General features: G+C 49.6%; 1 protein-coding gene across 1 annotated transcript in view; it reads left to right on the top strand.

Annotated features, from left to right (window-relative positions):
• The first annotated feature begins 4,237 nt into the window (after positions 1 to 4,237).
• The window catches only part of PRKCG (protein kinase C, gamma), a 52,642-nt gene continuing 37,384 nt past the window's right edge, over positions 4,238 to 19,495 (top strand). Inside the window, exon 1 of the mRNA XM_015414392.1 lies at positions 4,238 to 4,404. Within this exon, the coding sequence (XP_015269878.1) occupies positions 4,238 to 4,404 (167 nt within the window). The remainder of the gene's footprint in view (positions 4,405 to 19,495) is intronic.

Here is a 19,495-nt window from a genome sequence, read left to right on the forward strand (position 1 = left end):
AAGAGACTGAATATTTTGTTGTTGTTCCTGGCCATTAGGCCACCTTAGAAACTGGGTAAATAGAAACTGAAATGCTGATCCTGGCTTCATACGAGTCCTCCAACGAATTACAGAAGAGAACAGAAATCCAACATTGCATTCAGGACTGCAGACATCTTAGCTGGGCAGGAGAGGGAACTGGGAACTGGATTTTCCCAATGGCAGAGGGGGGGGGGGGAAGAGATGTGAGACCCGAGTAAGTGTCAAGATGGGTAGCTGTGTTAGTCTGCCTGTAGCAGTAGAAAAGAGCTTTGAGTCCAGTATCATCTTAAAGACTAACAAAATATGTGGCAGGATAGGAGCTTTCGTGAGTCACTGCTCACGTCTTCAGGAGCAAGTGTGATTTCACTGAAACACAGGCATTAGTCTGTAGTAGGGTTGCCACCTTCCAGGTGACACCTTGAGGTCCCCTGCTATTACACAACCAAGATAACTTCCCCTGGAGAAAATGGCTGCTTTGGAGGGCGGACAATGTGGCATTATATCTGGCTGAGGCCCCTCCCCTCCCCAAACCCCTCTCTCTCCAGGATCCACCCCCAAAATCTTCAGGTATTTCCCAGCCCTAGAGCTGGCACTGCGAGCTTGTACAGAGACAGCTGGATTTAAAACCTACTACGCTTCAGCAACAATTAATTACAACTGTGCATTTATGCCAACTGGTCATTAGAAGGGGGGGGAGAGAGAGACAGAAAGAGAGAGAGAGAGAGGATATATCAGGCTGGGTGGCTACCTGGATTTAACATATAGAGGGACGGCTGGCTAAGCAGGTAGAGCATTGGTATTGTCCGATTCCCCATGCATTCGAAATAAATCCATGGTTGATGAACAAAGTAGAATTTATTATAAAGCGATGGTTAGATCAGGAACACAAGAATTGTTAGGAATGACTACAGACCCCAAAGGGTAACATAATAAAGGAACTTGAACCCGGGCAGGACCAATGAGTCCAATTCCCACTGACGGGAGTGTAGATAAAACTAGCGCCCAATTCCTTGGGAACACAACGGTTCTACAACATAAACAGAAGTTCAGTTCTCAGGCATCAAATACATAATAAGCAGAGCAACGCCATAACTCCATCCCACCTCCAGCTGTTTGACCTTGAGCAGTTCCGCAGTGTAGCAAGCAAGAGAAAGTAAACACCTACACAGGAGGTGGGGGGGAATGACCAGAGTACAATGAAACATGTAGAATAGAACATACAACTTAATGGCAGCTTGCTGACAGGTTGGAAGCTGAACACTGGATGAATGGGATGGGAAAAGAAGCAGAATATATCTGAGAACAGTAGAAGAAATTAAAATGGAAGTTAGAAAGAAGAGGGGGAAGAAGTCCAACCCACCAGCCTTCGATCTGGCTAGAGTGTGGACGCAGTCCTGGTGTGATCCCATGGGGTTTCGAATCACACTTCGGCCTAATCGAAGGGCCTCCTGAAGTTGTGTTGGGCTCATCCTCAATTCTCAGTCTGTAAAATGGATTTAAGAGTGACCCAGTGGCTGAAAGGTAAGGGACTGTGGTTAGCATTCTGGGTTTTAAGGCTGGATGAAGTAAATACATGGACATGTGTGTGCATGTGATTGAGACAGAAAATGCGTGCATCTGTGGACTAAAAGATGCTTGGGAAAGCTGACAGTCACGACTATCCAGAGCCTTCAATCGAATCTGCATTCAGGAAAAGACACAGGGGGGAGAAGAAAGCAAACGGGTGATAAAGCGGGTGTACCTGGTGGTGTTACCTTAAGACAATGTTGCTGATGTAATCAACTATACCACCCAAACACTGACTCTCTGTCATTCTTTGCAATCTTATGCCCATGCAGGAATACACTGTTTGACTGGTGATGGTAGTGGTGGTGGAAAGTAATGTCAAGTCACAGCCGACTTATGGGAACCCCATAGGGTCTTTTAAGGCAAGAGATGCTCAGAGTTGGTTTGCCGCTGCCTGCCTCTGTGTAGCGACCCTGGAGTTCCTTGGTGGTCTCCCATCCAAGTACTAACCAAAGCTCACCCCGCTTAGCTTCTGAGATCTGATGAGATCCGGCTAGGCTGAGCCATCCAGAATTCAGGGCACTGTTTGACCCTCAAACGGACGGCAGTCCCAAGCAACTGTGTGGGTGGCCTGTTACAGAGGAGACAGCCCCAGGAGCTGGCAGCCGGGCTTCATATAAATCCCACCATCACTGTTCCACCAACACCCTATGCCATATAAATCCCAAGCTGAGCTGGCAATTCAGCGGGAAAGGTGGTTTAGCAGCTTGCAAAGGCGCAAGCAGAGCAACAAAAGAAGAGAGGCAGAGGGAGTGAAAAGTCAGGGGAGGGGGGGTCATAGGACTCACCTGCGATTTGTTCGGTGCCTTCTGAACCCAGGGGAGACAGAACCAGCAGCAGCAGCAGCAGTGCGGCAAAGGCAGACATGGCCCTTGGGGGCTCCTTGGTTATAATCAGGATGGCTGTGAATCAGGGCTCAGGGCTGAAGCGATACTTAGTGGGTTCCAGGAAAGCTGGGGAGGGGGAGGTGCCAGGAGGATCCCTTGATTCTATGAAAGACGTGTGGAGTCCAGTGCATGTACAGCGGGGGCCGAGACCCAAGAATTCCTCGGTTCTTTGGAAAAGGAGTTGGGTTTAGTGGGCGACAGTGGGGCTGGGCGTCAGGACTCCTTGGAGGGCCAGGCCAGGCTTGCAGCTGGGGTTTGACTTTCCCATGGGATATATACCCTCTCTCCCACTCTGCATCCAAAGTTATCCGTTAACCAGGCCTGGAAAGTGCCAAAGGGCAGGGTGGCCTTCCACCACTGTCGCCGGGAACTCTGAACTTTCCAGTAAGACAACAGAGCAGGGTCAGTGTGGGAGGAGACGGAACCGATGCGCCCCAGATCTCCCCTAGCCTCAGCACCACATCCTCTGCACGGGCTCTGTTCTCCTCTGACCAGGAGCCCCATGGATACAGCACAGAGGGACCCACAAAGTCCTCCGGCAGGGTCTCTCGCCAAGCCTCCCAAGCAACTGTTTGGGTAGGGGCACAGCAGCCCCTAGCTAGGGAATTCTTTGGGAGGGGGCATTGGGGGGGCACCAGCTAATTAAATGGAAGTACAGTGCAGGTGGTAAGTTGGAGCATTTTGGGGGCAGCCCAGGAGGGAGGGGGCCCAGAAGAAACACTAGGGGGCCGGGCCCCATGTTAGCTACGGGCCAGGGGCACAGTCTGGAGGGAACTGATGCATGGCACAGATTGGCACCCAGTCATCAGTGGCGTGGGTGGTGAGAGGTGACAAAATACCTTGAAAAGGTCAGGGGGGGTTGGGGACCCCTCCCCAGATTTCCCCCCCTGCCCCCCCCCCCAGAATGCAACTTCTGACCTTTGGCAGTACCTGTCACTGTCCTGCAGTCCCAGGGCAGAGAGCCCTTTCTCAGCCCAACTTCTCAGCCCCGCACTCACTCCTTTTAACCAGAGGGATATTTCCCCCCCTTCCCCCCCACCCCAGCGGGCAAGATCTAATGGGGGTCAGGTCCTGGGGGAGGGGGGAGAACGGGGAACCAGGACGCCTGGGTTCTCCGGGAGGGCAGGGGATCCGTGTGCAAGGGTGAGCTGGGTCGAGGTGGGGGGGAGAAAGAGAGAGACTCCCGGGCTCCCTGGAGAACGACGCTGCCTGCCGAGCGAGTCCTCTGGAAACTCCTCCTCCTCCTCCCTCCCTCCCTCCCAGCCAGGCAGAGACCCAGCCCCACTCCGCGCACAACCTGTTCGCGCCTCCCGCTCGCTCTCGAGGGCTCAGCGTCCCCCCTTCGCCTCCCGCCTGCTGCTCCAGCCGCCGCCTGCCTCGCTCTGCCTCCATCCCCAACTCCTCAGCCTTCCTTCGCCGCCCAGCCAGCCAGCCAGCCAGCCTCCCTCCCTCCTTCCCTTCCTTCCACATCCCTGCATCTTTCCATCCATCTTCCCACGCCCCGTCGGTCCTTCGCGCCTTTCCTTCTCCCACCGCTTCTCCGCTTCCCGGGTATCCCTCGTCCGTTTGCACCGCCGACCGGCCAAAGCCGCCCTCTCCCCGGTCCCTTCCCCCCCCTCTCCCCGCTTCTCCGGCTCCTGCGCCCCTGGCTTCTCCGTCTGCGAAGCGCTTCTGCCACCCCCGCTCCCCCTCGCCTCCGGATCCCTCCCTCCGCCCGCCCGGGTCAGCGGCTCTGGTCAGCGGGGCTTCCCCCAGGGGGCACCATGGCGCTGCTGAGCTCCCCCACGGAGACCGAGTGCCTCACCAAGCCGCTCTTCTGCCGGAAGGGGGCGCTGCGCCAGAAGGTCATCCACGAGGTGAAGAGCCACAAGTTCGCCGCCCGCTTCTTCAAGCAGCCCACCTTCTGCAGCCACTGCACAGACTTCATCTGGTGAGACTGAGAAACCTGACCCCCCCACCCCCAACCCCCAACCCGTGATGTCCCCACAGCTCCTTGGGCTTCGAACTTGTAACCCCATAGCCAGGGCCGGCTCACTCACTAGGCGAACTAGGCGATCGCCTAGAGCGGGACGGCCCTTAGGGGCACCAAACTGCACCCGGCCCTGTACTCTGGGAGTTTCTTGATTATTTGTGTTTTTCATTCTTCCTAAAATGCATTTATTTTTTAAAATTGGTGGGCACACGGAGGGGGGCAGAAGGGATCCTCGCCTAAGGTGCAAAATAAGCTGGAGCCGGCCCTGCCCATAGCACCCGTCCCATACACTTGCAGCCCGCATCCGATAACCTCGCCGCGGGCCCTGTAACTCTTCCACCGTCTCCGGGCTGCCCTCCCTTCCACGATTCTGTTCCAGTGCAGACCCACTGCAGGATTTGGGGGTGGGTGCAGGTCAGTATCCTCTCGAGAATGGCGGCTTTGGTGCCTGTACCTCTGTGTGTGTGTGTGTGTGTGTGAAAGCAAGTTCCTAGTCCTTCGGGCTTTGAAGGAATTCCTGAAAGAGCGTGGGCAACGAAATCCCCAAAGTTAGAAAAAGTAGGCCTTCTATAACTTTGTGTCTTTCCCCATAATGGGGGGGGGAGGAATTTGGGGTTTGCTGTTCTTTGGTTTTAGCCGAGGATGTTTTAACTATTATCGTCAGCCGCCTTGAACCAAGACAAAAGGGAGGATATAAATGTTTTAATGAATAAATAAAATTTTAAAAACCAGAAGAATTATGGAAATATATGCAAGTTTTCACAAATGTGCATAGGTCATGGTGTTTACTCCCCCCCCCCTTTGCTGGGGATCTTGAATGATCTTGGCCCAGCACTGACTCGTTGCAACCCATGTTAGTGGCCCTTCCAGCTCAACTTGTCATCCGTGACTATTGGTGGGTCTTCAGTCAAGCTATCATAATTGAAGGGATCTGTCCCTTTTCTGCCATATGAAATGTCTTAAGAGAAATTGCCAAGGCTCAGATCAGTGGGTTCAGACATGCAAACTAGCTGTGGGATTACTGTCTCTCTTGACAGATGTTCCAGATCCTATAATCTTGTTATCCTGCAATTTTCCCCTGTATCTCCTTAGATCTTGGGCTATAAACCTATAGTCCCCAAAGTGTACCTTTGTTGTCCTGATCCTATCATAGCCCTGCCTTGAGAACATTATATTTCACCAACAGGGTCTCTCGGCTTCACTCTTGTGACCGATTACTCTCTTTCTGTTGTGCCGCAGTCTTGTCATATGCTGTGACCCTAGTCCTCTACCAGGACGTGCAGTCCCCGTATAATCCTGTTTGCTCCTGTGTTCCCCCTTCATTTGCAATTCTGCTTCCAGGAAACTGTCTGCAATCAGAAAATATTATGCAAATGGATGTGTATTTACATAATGACCTGAGTTTGAATAATTCATTTTGCTTCTGTGATTCAGACACGGAAATGATTAGATATGTTTGTGGCAGGGAAAGGGGTACTTGTAGGCGAGCAGAGGAAAGGAAAGGGCAGCGTGGAAGTGTTTTTCCAGGCTTTAACCTCGATCTAACGAGAGCTAGAACCCTGCTTTTAAAAATGGACAATGTGGTTCTCAGAATCTCAAATCCAATGCTATGTATGTTTATTTCTTGGAATGCACACTGTCATAATCTCAGAATTCCCCCTTCTCCAAGACAGCTCCTTTGGTCCTTGATTTTGATTTTCCAATCTCATCAGATTTTATTTGTTTCCAACCTCAGAAAGCTATAGTCCCAACGAATCTGAAATTTTGGACAGGGGGAAGTACAGCGTACACACAACCATACACCCTGGACATATAATGTACTATCTACAATCCTCCCCCTCACTACATCCCTGATTCCAAGGGGGTTTGTCCCTGATTTAGTACTTCTGTCCCACCCTTAACAATTCTGGGTCTGAGAAGGACATGGCTGACTTGGCAAACTGCGGATCGTTCATCAGTTCAGAGCTTCACTGGGGGCAGTATTGTGATCACGATATAATCAAGGGGTCATTAAAATATTTTAATTCTAAAATCTGGAGTTGGAAAACAAGTCCCTAAAAGCTTAAATGGTCATTATAGTCCTTTATTATTATTTTTTACACAGCAGGTTCAGCTTTCAGAGTGGGTGTGACAGCCAAAACATTGCATTGTGCCACTAAAGAACAATGTACCATCATTAGACACTCTCTCTTTTGGAAAGCACATTTAGTGTTGCTCTTTGCCACTTCCAGAAGCTCCCTTCTCGCAAACATCCCCCCCCCCAACAAACATATTCCTGAAGACAGCAGGAGTGATGGAAATTTGTTCCGACACAGAGTTCTGCCGTCACGAAAAGCTAGGGACAAACTCTGCGCATAATACATTTTCTGCTTATGATGGGCAGAGATCCCAAAATCATGAACAATCCATTAGGTGAAAAAATTATGAGCGGGTGGCAAACCTACAACTGCGACAGGCTCTCATAATAAACCGTTTTCAAGTCTACTGAACTGCTAGGGATAGGCAAGGAATGGGCTGTATTCCATCGATGCTGGCAAGAGAGTGCAAGGGGAAGAGCTACATAGCTGGAGGAAGACAGGTTTTTAGGTTAGGCATCTAAAGATTTTCTGTTTGTTCAGGTTAGTCGGATGAAGGAGCCAAAGGCGCGGTGGAGTCACAGAAGTCATAGAATCATAGGAGTCATAGAATCTGGATGTCCAAACCAACCAATAGGAAGTACTGAACCAAATCATTGAGTCTATTTCCCACAATTCCCTTCTACCCAGGAATGCCCATACTGCAAGGTTGCAAAAGAACTGGATAGTAATGTGAAAATCGCTAATGACATTGTCTAGAGTTCTGGATTTTGGGCTGCATGACTTTGAGCCAGTCACTGCCTCTCAGCCTAACCTACTTCAAAGGGTTGTTGTGAGGGGGAAAAGGTACACCACCCTAAGCAGGAACGGGAGGGTAGACATTACATTGTATTACACCGTGAGTAGTCAGAAGATTCGCCTCACAGTAAATGTGGTAACAACTTGATTAGTTGGGCCTTAGAAGTCATGGAGCTGCGGTGGCTCAAGTGGTTAAGACGCTGAACTGCAGGCTGTGGAAGGTCAGTAGTTCAGCAGTTCAAGACCCAGGTGCCGCAAGACGGGGGTGAGCTCCTGTCTCTAGTTCCAGCTCCCGCCAACCTAGCAGTTCGAAAGCAAGAAATTGCAAGTAGATAAATAGGTACCACTTCGATGGGAAGGTAACAGCGTTCCGTGCGCCTTGGTGTTTAGTCATGCCGGCCACATGACCACGGAAACGTCTTCGGACAGCGCTGGCTCTTCGGCTTTGAAACGGAGATGAGCACCGCAACCCTAGAGTTGGATTCGACTGGCTTTTGAGCAAGGGAACCTTTACCTTTTTAGAAGTCATGGAGGCCAGGTTTATCCACAGCTATTAGCCAGGATACTTCAACAGAACGTCCACGTACAGAAGCAGTTAACCTCTGAATAGCAGGCAATGGGAAAACACTGATTCTCTGATTATGTGTGTGCAGTTCTCAGAGGTAATTCTCTGGCCACTGTTGGAAAGACAATGCTGGGATAGCCTTTGGCCTAGGGTTGCCAGATATCCCGCTATTACAGTTGATCTGGCATTATACCCTGCTGAGGTCTCTCCCCTCCCCAAACCCCGCCCTCCCCAGGCTCCACCCCCAAAATCCTCCAGGTATTTCCCAACCCAGACCTGACAACCCTACTTTGGCCTCCTCCAGTAAAAGAGTGCCGATGTGTTTTGGTTCTGGTGGGCCTCCCACATACCATCTCAGGACTTTGGAGCTCCGCTTCCAGGGCTATTTTGGGGCAGGAACGCAGTTCCGGCTGGCTTCAGAGTTGGCCACGCCCACTACAGCCAAAACCTCTGTGTGCGTGCCTACAGAGGGAAGGCCTGGAGAGCGACACCCCCCCCCCAGGGACTCTGAAGTGGGTGGGCCAGGGGGCCCCCTGGAAGGATCGGGGAGGCATTTAAATGCCTCCCCATGCCTTCCCCGGCCTGTCCAAGGGCCGGCTTGTCCGGGCTCCCCGCAGCCGTGGGGTGCCCGGGCAAGCCAAGGGACGGCATGGGGTGTGGCCTAATATGCTAATGAGCCGTGCTGTCAGGGGTGTGGCCTATTATGCTAATGAGTTCCTGCTGGGCCTTTTCTACAAAAAACCCCCGTCCGCTTCCATTCCCTACCCTGTCTCCCTCTCCAGTGGTAGGGTTGCAAACTGTGGGTTGGGAAATCCCTGGAGATCTGGGGGGTGGAGCCTGAGGAGGGTAGAAGGAGGGGCCTCAGCAGGGTACCATGCTATGGTGTCCACCCTCCAAAGCGGCCATTTTCTCCAGGGAAACTGATTCTCTGTTGTCTGGGTATCAGGTAGAATTCTGGGAGATCTTCAGGCCACACCCACCTCCTGCGCAGAAGGCAGTGATAGAAGAACTAAGCCTCATTCTGCTGGAACCTTAAAAAAACCCAAACCCAGCCCTCATACTCTTTTTGTGAAACGACAGGATGGGCAGAGGGAAGCATGAGGCTGTCACAGTTCCTAGTCGTGCTGGACTGTCAGATTCTCTGCCATTCGGACAGATCCTATAAGCAACAGGAAGTGTAAACTGGAGCTGCATCCGTTTCTTCCACACATCTGGTTCAAACCAGAGGGCAGCAGCTGCTCATGCAGCCTCTATGGAGCAGGGATCTGGGGGGAGGGGCCCCAATTATTTGACTAGTGGACGCTGTGTATGGCTGCCACCTCCAGTCTGGGAAATTCCCTGGAAATTTGGGGGTGGTGCCTGTGCAGGGGAGAATTCGGGGAGGGATTTCATCTAGAATCTATGGTATAGCATGGAGTTTGCCTTTGAAAGCTGCCATTTTCTCCAGGGGAAGTGCTCTCTGTAGACCAGAGGGCGTCTGTGATTCTGGGAGAACTCCTGGTGCCACCTGGAGATTGGCAACCCTGGTGCTGTAATTATAATACGCCAGAGGCTCATGGGGGGGGTAATCTGGCTTCTCACTGTGCAGATAGCACAGTGACAAATGGCTTGGAATGGATGTGAGTCTGACACTGATACTGGCCGCCTTAACTGAGCATTCCTGGCTAGTCAGGTAGCTGCGGAAAAACCCCTTGCTGGGTGATCTCGCGCACGGTTACATGGGAGTAAGCCTGACCAGATTTAATGGGCCTTAGTCCCTGGAGAGAGCCAAATTGCATGACGCACCACCATGTGTATCGTTTCACAGATGTTTTTCTTTTATTATTATTTTTTAAAAGCAGCCTCTGAGGCTGTGAGTTTCTAGTGAGGAAGGGGAAGAAGAGGGAGGAGATGGGTCTGCTGACTTCTCCCCCTTCCGGCTGTTTTCCCACCCCAAAGTGCACTCTCACTGCCTTTCACCTCCTGGGGGGGAAAGATGCAGATTCCTCTGTGGAGCAAAAAAGCAGCAGCAGGGCAGGGCAATTTTGAGCAGAATAAGGGTCAGAGTAAGTATTCCCCCCCCCCCCCCCCCTCCTCCCTCAAACATGTAGCCTCAGAGGCTGCTTTTGATTGTTATGTTTTGAAAGGAAACCTTCGTCCCCCAAGATGCACATTGCTGCATACAACAGGGACTGCCCTTTGCCAACCCAGAGAAGTTCTGTGATCAGAGCTCCCTGCTTTTAACAGATAAATTGCAATTGTCTGGCATAGGGCTCGCCGCTTCTGATCGGGGTCAGGATAGGAGGAGTGATGTGGTGTTTAAGCTTTCCCCTGTGATGTTTTCCTAACCTAAAATGGCCCCATGGAGCCAATATTTGTCTCACTGAGCGTGCCTAAATGTTGAAGTCCTGTTAAGACTGCTGTCCCATGCTGCTCCTTACGAATGGAACTCCCTCCCGGAACTGCTGTGCCATCTGTCCCTCTTGTTCCAAACTGAAACAAAATCTAAATCTGTATAATTCCATTTGCACAACTTCCTTCCTTCCTTCCTTCCTTCCTTCCTTCCTTCCTTCCTTCCTTCCTTCCTTCCTTCCTCTCTCTTATGGTGGCAGATATGGTCTCTGCCTCTTCTTTACCCTGACAACAATCTTGTGAGGTAGTTGAAGGCTGGAAGAGATGAGTGTGAGGTTACTTACCCCATGAGCTTCACGGCAGAGTCATGTATCTGGCTACTTGAGTATAAATGGTAAATTTTTCAGACCAGAAGTATTTTTCCGTTGCTGCTTATGTTACTCTCTAAAGCATAAGATGAAGTGAAATGAGGCAATCGGGGTGTGCAAAAAGAAGAGGAATCCAGGTTTGGATTTGGTTCTTCTGTCATTTAAAAAAACGTGTCTTGGTTCTTTAAGTACAGGGATTAAACCAGGTCATTATGAAATCAATCTGACAGTCATTTCTATTGGTTTCAAGGGGAAGTAAATTTGAGTTGTAATTCCCCCCACTATAGTAAAGATGTCTGAAGCGGAATCACTTGTTCTCTGTACACACAGGATCAGCCCTCGTTGGTACTTGGATGGGAGACCACCAAGGAATTCCAGGGTCACAATTCAGAGGCAGGCCATGGCAAACCACCTCTGTTAGTCTCTTGCCTTGAAAACCCCACAGCAGTGATGGCGAACCTTTTAGAGACCGAGTGCCCAAACTGTGACCCAAAACCCACTTATTTATCGCAAAGTGCCAACATGGCAATTTAACCTGAATACTGAGGTTTTACTCATACATTAACTTAAGATGATCCAAACAAAGTAAGGAAAGCAATCCCAAATGCTTTCATTTACTTAAAATTATTTGGCAGAGAATTCGACGCTTTAGTGATGGTCTGGGCCTGGCTGGGGCGATGGCACGCGTGCCCACAGAGAGGGCTCTGAGTGCCACCTCTGGCACCCGTGCCATAGGTTTGCCACCACTGCCCTACAGGGTTGCCATAAGTTGCCTGTGACTTGATGGCACCTTACACTTGCGTGCACGCACACACCGGTATAAGCAAAGTCTGCACCTGTGTAGCAGATGCAGCTCCAAATAACGAAATAGCTCATGGAAATACAGGGCCTGTTCTTATATAGAATTAGAAGGCTCTCCCAAAACCACTGAAACAGTGGTGGGAAGTGGAAACACTGTGCACAGAAACATCACTTGGGACCTTCTGTTTGGCATGAATATGGGCTAAGCACTCTGGCTGGTCTAAGTCCCTGTCAGACCTACCGGATGAATCACTCTCTCTCACACACACACCTCCTGTGGAAATGAAAGCAGGTATCAAGGCACTGAAATAACTATTGGGCTGGAAAGTTTCCAACTGCTCCTACATGTCAGAAACAATTCCCTTCCGATTCAGAGCATTTACGACCAGGCATGGTTTAGGTTTGGATCTTAGTAAAGTTCCAACTTCCCTATAAACTAGAGCTGCCAATTAAAAGTTAATTGCATGAATTTAATGGTTTGATGAAATCTGCAGAAATTTGCATAGAGATAAAACAGTTCTGATGGGGGGAAATAGCGTCCTTTCCTTGTTTTTGGATGAGATAGGCCTGTGTCACCATCTGGGAAGAGGCATGCCTTCCTGTGTGATGGAGGAAGAAGTATAAGAATGCCTCTTCTAGGAAGGCACCTGCCACTTATAGATTTGTAAGTTCTTACATTAAAAATAATTAACTTTAAAAAAAATGGGCTGCTCCGTGAGCTGGGAGGGGCACCTGAAATTCCTGTTAATTGATAAATCTGATTACTTGACTAAAAATAAATGCCAAAAGAACCAGGATCCTTTCCCGGAAATGAACTGACATGATGGAGAGGATGGGTGATGGAAGGAGCATCAAACTCTGTTTGAAATTAGATGAAAAGGCAGTTGTATGTCAGCTTGTGGTAAAACCTGGAGCTTTGTGACACCCGCATCCCCCGCAACGTCGGGAGTTAGTGTCAGGCGGAGACAAAATATGCTAAACCCCTCATCTCTATTCATGACTCATTGCAGAGGGCACAGAAGTCTTTATAATAACTAACTTCTATACATGCAAACATTTCCATTCCCAACTGGGTATGTGACAGTTGGGGCTTCTCCACAAACACAAGTGTATTTGTTTTGCATTATTTATTTATAAAACCTCTGAGCACCTTTCCAGCCGGAATAGGGAGCAACATGATGAAACCAAAGCATGCACTCCCAAAGTTAAAACACAGACGCAAAAAAAAGGGGGGGGGAAGCCCATTGAAATTTAGACATGGCAGAAACAACAGAGGAACAAATCCAAATCGCAGCTCATGAAATGAGGACTAACTTGGCAAAAGCCAGCAAAAGACTGTGGAAAACAGAAAGGGTATCAGAAGTGCCAGCATTGAAAACAGGCCTGATGTAGCTAACATATGAACACAAGAAGGAGAAGAAGAGGAAGATGAAGAAGAAGATTTGGTGGACCTCCTGGTGGCACCTGTATTTTTGGCCACTGTGTGACAGAGTGTTGGACTGGATGGGCCATTGGCCTGACCCAACATTGGCTTCTCTTAAGTTCGTATATTCCGCTTTCCACTACCTGAAGGAGTCTCAGGGCAGTTTACAATTGCCTTGCCTTCCTTTCCCCACAACAGACACCCTGTAAGATAGCTGGGGCTGAGAGAGCTCTGAGAGAACTGCTCTTGAGAGAACAGCTCTGAGAGAGCTGTGACTGACCCAAGGTCACCTAGCTGGCTTCACGTGGAGGAGTGGGGGATCAAACCTGGTTCTCCAGATTAAAGTCGGTCTTAATCACTACACCAAACTGGCTCTCAGGAAACATGCACGTTTTCTCTACTAGGACAAATACCAGCTCCCAGGGACTGTTGAGGTTGGGAAAACAGTGCGTGTGTTGGTGGGGGCGGTATTAAGAATAAAGGCTCTGCCCCCCCCCCAATGTAGCTGCTATTTCCTAACAGAAAATACTCTGGAGATCTCCCAGGAATCTGTCTTGTTTGGTCCTTTGTGCTAAAAAAACAAGACTGTCCACACGGCAGGGAAAACACTGGCCAAAGTGTGGCAAATTAGAGCCGCACCAAAATAGAGACGCCGCGGATCCCCTTAGCCGCGGCGCCGTTGCTCCCCGGCACGATCAGATGCGGGGGAGGAAGCCACAGTCGGGAGGGGGAGGCTGCCGAACTGTGCATGCCTGAGCATGCGCAGTTTGGGCTGAAGCCGGGGATGCGCCGGCGAAAGGACGCGCCGGCGATCCCACGTTTGGCTTTGATGCGGCCGTCTCGGATGAACCACCACGGTAGGTGGTTCATTTTTGCAGCGGGGTTTTGGGTGGAAGGGGGGGATCGGGAACGGGCGCAGCACGCTTCCCAGATGTTGCTGTGGGATCGCGCCCGTTTGCTGCGCCCCCGATCCGTCCCTCTACCGGCCCAAAACCTTTCGTGTGACCAGGGCCACTGTAGATCATCGCCTGATGATCTTCGGATTTGTGGCTGGAAGGTGCACATATCAGAGAAGGGGGCGTCCATCAATATGCAGTGCCCAGGTTGTAAAGATAAGAACCACCATCTTAAGGTTGGACCAGGAAACTTATCTAGAGCTGGCATAGACATGTTAACATTGGCAAGATTTGCTCTTTTTTTATTGATGCCCGATAACAGGCATGGTGCTTTTTGGATGGTTTTTCTGGGGCAGCCCAACAAGGATTGCTAGCTAGCCCCCAGGTGGTGGCTGGAGCTCTCTTGGGATTACAATTGATCTCCAGGCGACTGAGATTAGTTCACCTGGAGGAAATGGCAGCTTTGGAAGGTGGACTGTATGGCATTATACCCCACTGAAGTCCCTCCCCTCCCCAAACCGTACTCTCCACAGGCTCCACCCCCCAAATCTCCAGGTATCTCTCAACCCGGAGCTGGCAGCCCTAAGCCCAATGTAATGTGCATGACTGTATTCCAAATGAGAAGTTACTGCTGCATTCTGGCTCACCATCCAAAGCAGATGTGAGGCCCTTTCTGTCCACTATCTGGATCTCCCACAACAAAGTTAGATCAAGAAGAACCTCCAGAAAAATTACAAATTACCTACTCCCCCCACCCGAAGATAATTTAATGTGGGTAGCCATGTTGGTCAGCAGTATAAGAGCTAGATCTGAGGCTGCGGTCACACACACACACAATAATCCACTTCCAGTGCACTTCCCAAGTGGATTTTACTGTGTGAACTGGCAAAATCCAGTTGGAAAGTGCATTGAAAGTGGATTATTTCGTGCGTATGACCGCAGCCTGAGTCTGGTAGCCCCTTAAAAGATTCACAAGATTTCCAGGGTATAAGCTCCCTTGGGAGCGTTGACTCTTGAAAGTTTATACCCTGGAAAGGTGTTAAGGTGTTAGTGGACTCTAAACTTGGCTTTTCTGGTTCCCCCTGATAATGTAAGCACAATTGCTATACCTGTCTTGGCCATTTTTCTCTAGAATGTAAAGCTAGGTGCTAGCATAGTCCACAACCAATACCATATCCAAGACTGTCTCATGTGTGTGCTGGGTTTCTGTCATAGCACTGGGCCCATTAGATGTTGTGTACAGAATTTAGCATTCCGGGAATCTCAGATTTGGTTACAAACAACAAGATTCTATTCCCGAAGCCTGTGAAGATAGGTTTGGAAGAGTGTGGGCTATGACTGGGGAAAATCTCAGAAGCCAGAGAGATAGTTTAGACAAACACTGAATAACACTTTCTGTTCAGCGGCCATTGTACCTTTCTTTCCCCACCTTTGTGGGAGATTATCTTTAGCATTTTTCCCTGACTCAGTTGTGTGTATTCATGTGGCAGTAAATTCCAGTGAAATCAACAGGGATTACAACCTTTAAATAGATCAAGATGGGAAGCCGCTGTGTTAAGTCTGTCTGTAGAGGTAGAAAAGAGCAAGAGTCCAGTAGCACCTTAAAGACTAACAAAATTTGTGGCAGGGATGAGCTTTTGTGAGTATGACAAACGAAAGCTCATACCCTGCCACAAATGTTGTAAGTCTTTAAGGTGCTACTGGACTCTTGCTCTTTTCCGGCTTTTAAATAGGTAAGAGACAGTGGTCAACAGCTAGTTATATATGGCCCTGGTCACACGAGAGGATTAGGGCCGGGAGAGGGACGGAATGGGGGCGGAGCAAACGGGCGCGATCCCACCACAACATCTGGGAAGCGTACCGTGTCCGTCCCCGATCTGGCCCTTCCAGCGATAATCCGCTCCAAAAAAGAACCACCTACCGAGGTGGTTCTTTTCGAACGGCTGCAGCAACACTGACCGTGGGATCGCCGGCGCGTTCTTTCGCCGGCGCATCCCCAGCTCCTTGCCGAACTGCGCATGCTCCGACATGCACAGTTCAACAGACTCCCGTGGCTTTCTCCCCGTCTCCCCGGCATCTGATCGTGCCAGGGAGCAAATGCACAGCGGCTCACGGGATCTGTATGATCCCACCGCCGCGTGCCTATTTAGGTGCAGCTTTTAAAAGTCGCACTTTGGCCGTCCCTTTCTTCTCTCGTGTGGCAGGGGCCTACCTTTGCCAATTCAGAAAACTTGTGCAAACAGATCTCTTTTCAACTTTGTTTTTGTTTCCCCCGGGTTCCCCCCCCCACATGCCTACAGTTGCCAACTGACCAGAGCATAAACTCGGCCTTGTCTGCTATTGTGCCTTTAACAGCCCTTTGACCATCAGAGATCAGCAGGTGAAACTTTGGGGAGGCACTGAGGTAGATATTATTACTTGCTACTGTTTGCTGATGTTTTTTAAACATAGCAACAGGGGTGTGATGTTGGCAACTTTACACGTGCCGGGTTATTTTGACATTCCTTAGTGGCACTCCCCCCCCCCCAAGATTATGCATGCCCCAGCATAATTAGAAGTGTCGATGTGAGGCGAACATCTGGCTGTGTGCAAGTTTGGAATGATTAAAAAAAACGCACTGGTGCACAGGTACACACACACCTGCCCCTCTGCAAAGGGCAGCCCAGTAACCATGGAAGAAGGTGATATCTGTATAAATCCACAGTCTCTCCATCAAGCTACCGTGACTATAGGTTTGTCAAGTCGGTTATTGTTTGCTAAGGCGTAATTAGTAAAAGGTTGCAGCTAGTTTTCTGTCAGAAAGCGAATTAATCGCTACCAGTTTGGTGTAGTGGTTAAGTGCACGGACTCTAATCTGGGAGAACCAGGTTTGATTCCCCACTCCTCCACTTGCAGCTGCTGGATGACCTTGGGCAAGCCATAGTTCTGTCAGAGCTTTTCTCTCAAGGACAGTTTCTGTCAAGAGCTCTCTCAGCCCCACCTACCTCACAGGGTGTCTGTTGTGGGGAGGGGAAGGGAAAGGAGTTTGTAAGCCACTCTGAGACAAGGGCAGGTATAAATCCAATCTCCTCCCCCTCCTCCCCTCCTCCCCTCTTCTTCTTCTTCTTCTTCTTCTTCTTCTTCTTCTTCTTCTTCTTCTTGTTCTTCCTCTTCTTCCTCTTCTTCCTCTTCTTCCTCTTCCTCCTCTTCCTCCTCCTCCTCCTCCTCCTCCTCCAACACCACCACCACCACCACCACTACCACCACCATTTGCTGCTGTAAAATACTGCCTGGTCCAAAAATCCCTTCAGTTCATGATTTTAACCTGAGAGATTGGAGGTCTGCAATAACCGACTTTTTGACCAGCTAGGACTTGAAGTTCAGAACAAGCGGAAAGGTTGCCTGGTTGTGTCAATCTCTGATTTGGCGTAGTTTAGTCATGGCTATGGCGGACCGCAGCCGAGCACCCCAGTTCCTTATCTGCAGTCATGTTTTTAATGCGAGAAGTAGGATCAATCTTAACTGAGAGTGTGCGGAAGACAAGGGGATTTTCGGACTGATCATATGTGATGGAATTTTGCAGAGGACAATCTACCTGTTGTGTGGCCCTTGCAGTGGCCCATTCCCCTATTTCAGACGTGTTTAATACCCAGGTCCTCATCCAGGGCATGATTTGCACCTTTAAATAGGGTTGCCAGGTCCTCCCTGGCCACTGGCAGGAGATGGAGGTTAGGGTTGAGAGAGCTTGTTTGGGAAGCACCTGGAGATTTGGGGATGAAGCCTGGGGAGGATAGGGACCTCAGTGGGGACAATGCCATAGAGTCCACCCTCCAAAGCATCCATTTTCTCCAGGGGACCGGAGCTCTTTAGTCTGGAGATCAGATGTAATTCCAGGGGATCCCCAGGCCCCACATGGAGGCGGGCATCCCTACCTTTAAATCTAACTAAGAACTAGGAACTGCAAATCAGAAATGTTGCAGGGAACTGCCTCCAGCCTTGCCAGCCTATATGAAGCATACCTGCCACAGTTTACATATGAAAACAGAGATCCACTTGTAAACGCCCCCCCCCGAACTTAACAAGCATTCGCAGCCCAAGTCTCCCTCTCATTGTCCACCGCTGAAGACTCTACTCCATCGCAGAATGATGTTACTTCCAGGTGGTCAGCCAAGTTGGTCTGAAGTGGTAGACCAAATTTAGAGTCCAGCGGCACCTTTAAGACCAACAAAGGTTTATTGAAAAAGTGTGCATGCACATAAAAGCTCATACCTTGAATAAACCTTTGTTGGTCTTAAAGAAGCCGCTGGACTCTAAATTCATTCTGCAGAATGATGTGTTCGTTTAGCTTATCCTGCACCATTTTAAAAGCCAAGGAGGTCTTTGTTCTTTAGGTTAAAGATACCCCCGGGGGGGTACTCCATCTGCAGAATGATGTTAGTTCCAGGTGGTCAGCCAAGTTGGCCTGAAGTGGTAGAACAAATTTATAGTCCAGCGGCACCTTTAGCAAAAGAGCAGGCTATGTACGACATCGCAGTTTTATGTTTAAGTGTATGCATATGCATTATAGACAAGATGCATCCACCTGTCTACCTGTTCAAACTAGACAAGGCGCTGGAGATCAGTGAATTCGTTCTGCAGAATGATGTGTCCGTTTAGCTTATCCTGCACCATTTTAAAAGCCAAGAAGGTCTTTGTTCTTTAGGTTAAAGATACCCTGGAGGGGGTACATGATTGTCCTGACATTTGATGTCAGCATTTCGTAACTGAGCCTTGCCAGTACGCAAAAGAGCAGGCTATGTACAACACCACAGTTTTATGTTTAAGTGTATGCATAGGCATTATAGACAAGATGCATCCACCCGTCTGCCTGTTCAAACTAGACAAGGCGCTGGAGATCAGTGACCGAGTCTTCTACTTTTTTAAATGTCTGTAACAAGAGTAAACAACCATCTGGTGTGGCTTGTCAAAGAGAGACACAGCAGACCATTGGATGTAGTATATGGCGCTGGTTCTTCCCATGAGGGACTAAGGAAAACCTCTGAGGTACTGGCGGTGCCATTGGTGATCAGGTCACTCCCAGTATGCCTGACTCCTTCTCACCTCTTTGCTAGCATGCTAATATCTTCAGAGTAAACACAGCAGGGGGCACTTTGGCCAAACCTTACCTACCCTACTCTATAACTAACAGCTGTGGTGATGGGGAGCATTGGATTGGAACTGCAGTGTTATTCTAGGGGGAGACGTAACCATTTCCTCCCGCGTCTTTTCCTCCAGAGGAAATCAGCTCTTTGGGGGCGCTATTTATACGTTGCAGACAGGAGATCTGTTCATAGGTCTTTAACATCTCTAGTTTGTCCCTCTGAAATAGTGCTTCCTGCCCAACATGGCGCCTGAGAGTCATGGCACTTGCTGATATTCTTCTAACCTTCTCCCCCAAAGCAAAGAGCCTGTCCTGGCTTTCTGGAGCAGAAGATGCTTCAGAAAATCCCAGGAGGAATCACCGTTATGTCTTCAGGGAGTTCCCCATTCACAAACAGCAGTCTCCATCACAAAAATACGTTTGGCTTGGAGCCTACCAACATTTTGTGATCAGCCCCCGCTACGTTGCAGACAGGAGATCTGTTCATTGGTCTTCAACATCTCTAGTTGGGTGCTTCCCACCCAACATGGCGCCTGAGAGTCATGGCACTTGTTGATATTCTTCTAACCTTCTCCCCCAAAGCAAAGAGCCTGTCCTGGCTTTCTGGAGCAGAAGATGCTTCAGAAAATCCCAGGAGGAATCACCATTATGTCTTCAGGGAGTTCCCCATTCA

This window comes from Gekko japonicus, unplaced genomic scaffold, assembly GCF_001447785.1.
Source record: "Gekko japonicus isolate JY-2015 unplaced genomic scaffold, Gekko_japonicus_V1.1 scaffold243, whole genome shotgun sequence".
NCBI classification, from domain to species: Eukaryota; Metazoa; Chordata; class Lepidosauria; order Squamata; family Gekkonidae; genus Gekko; species Gekko japonicus.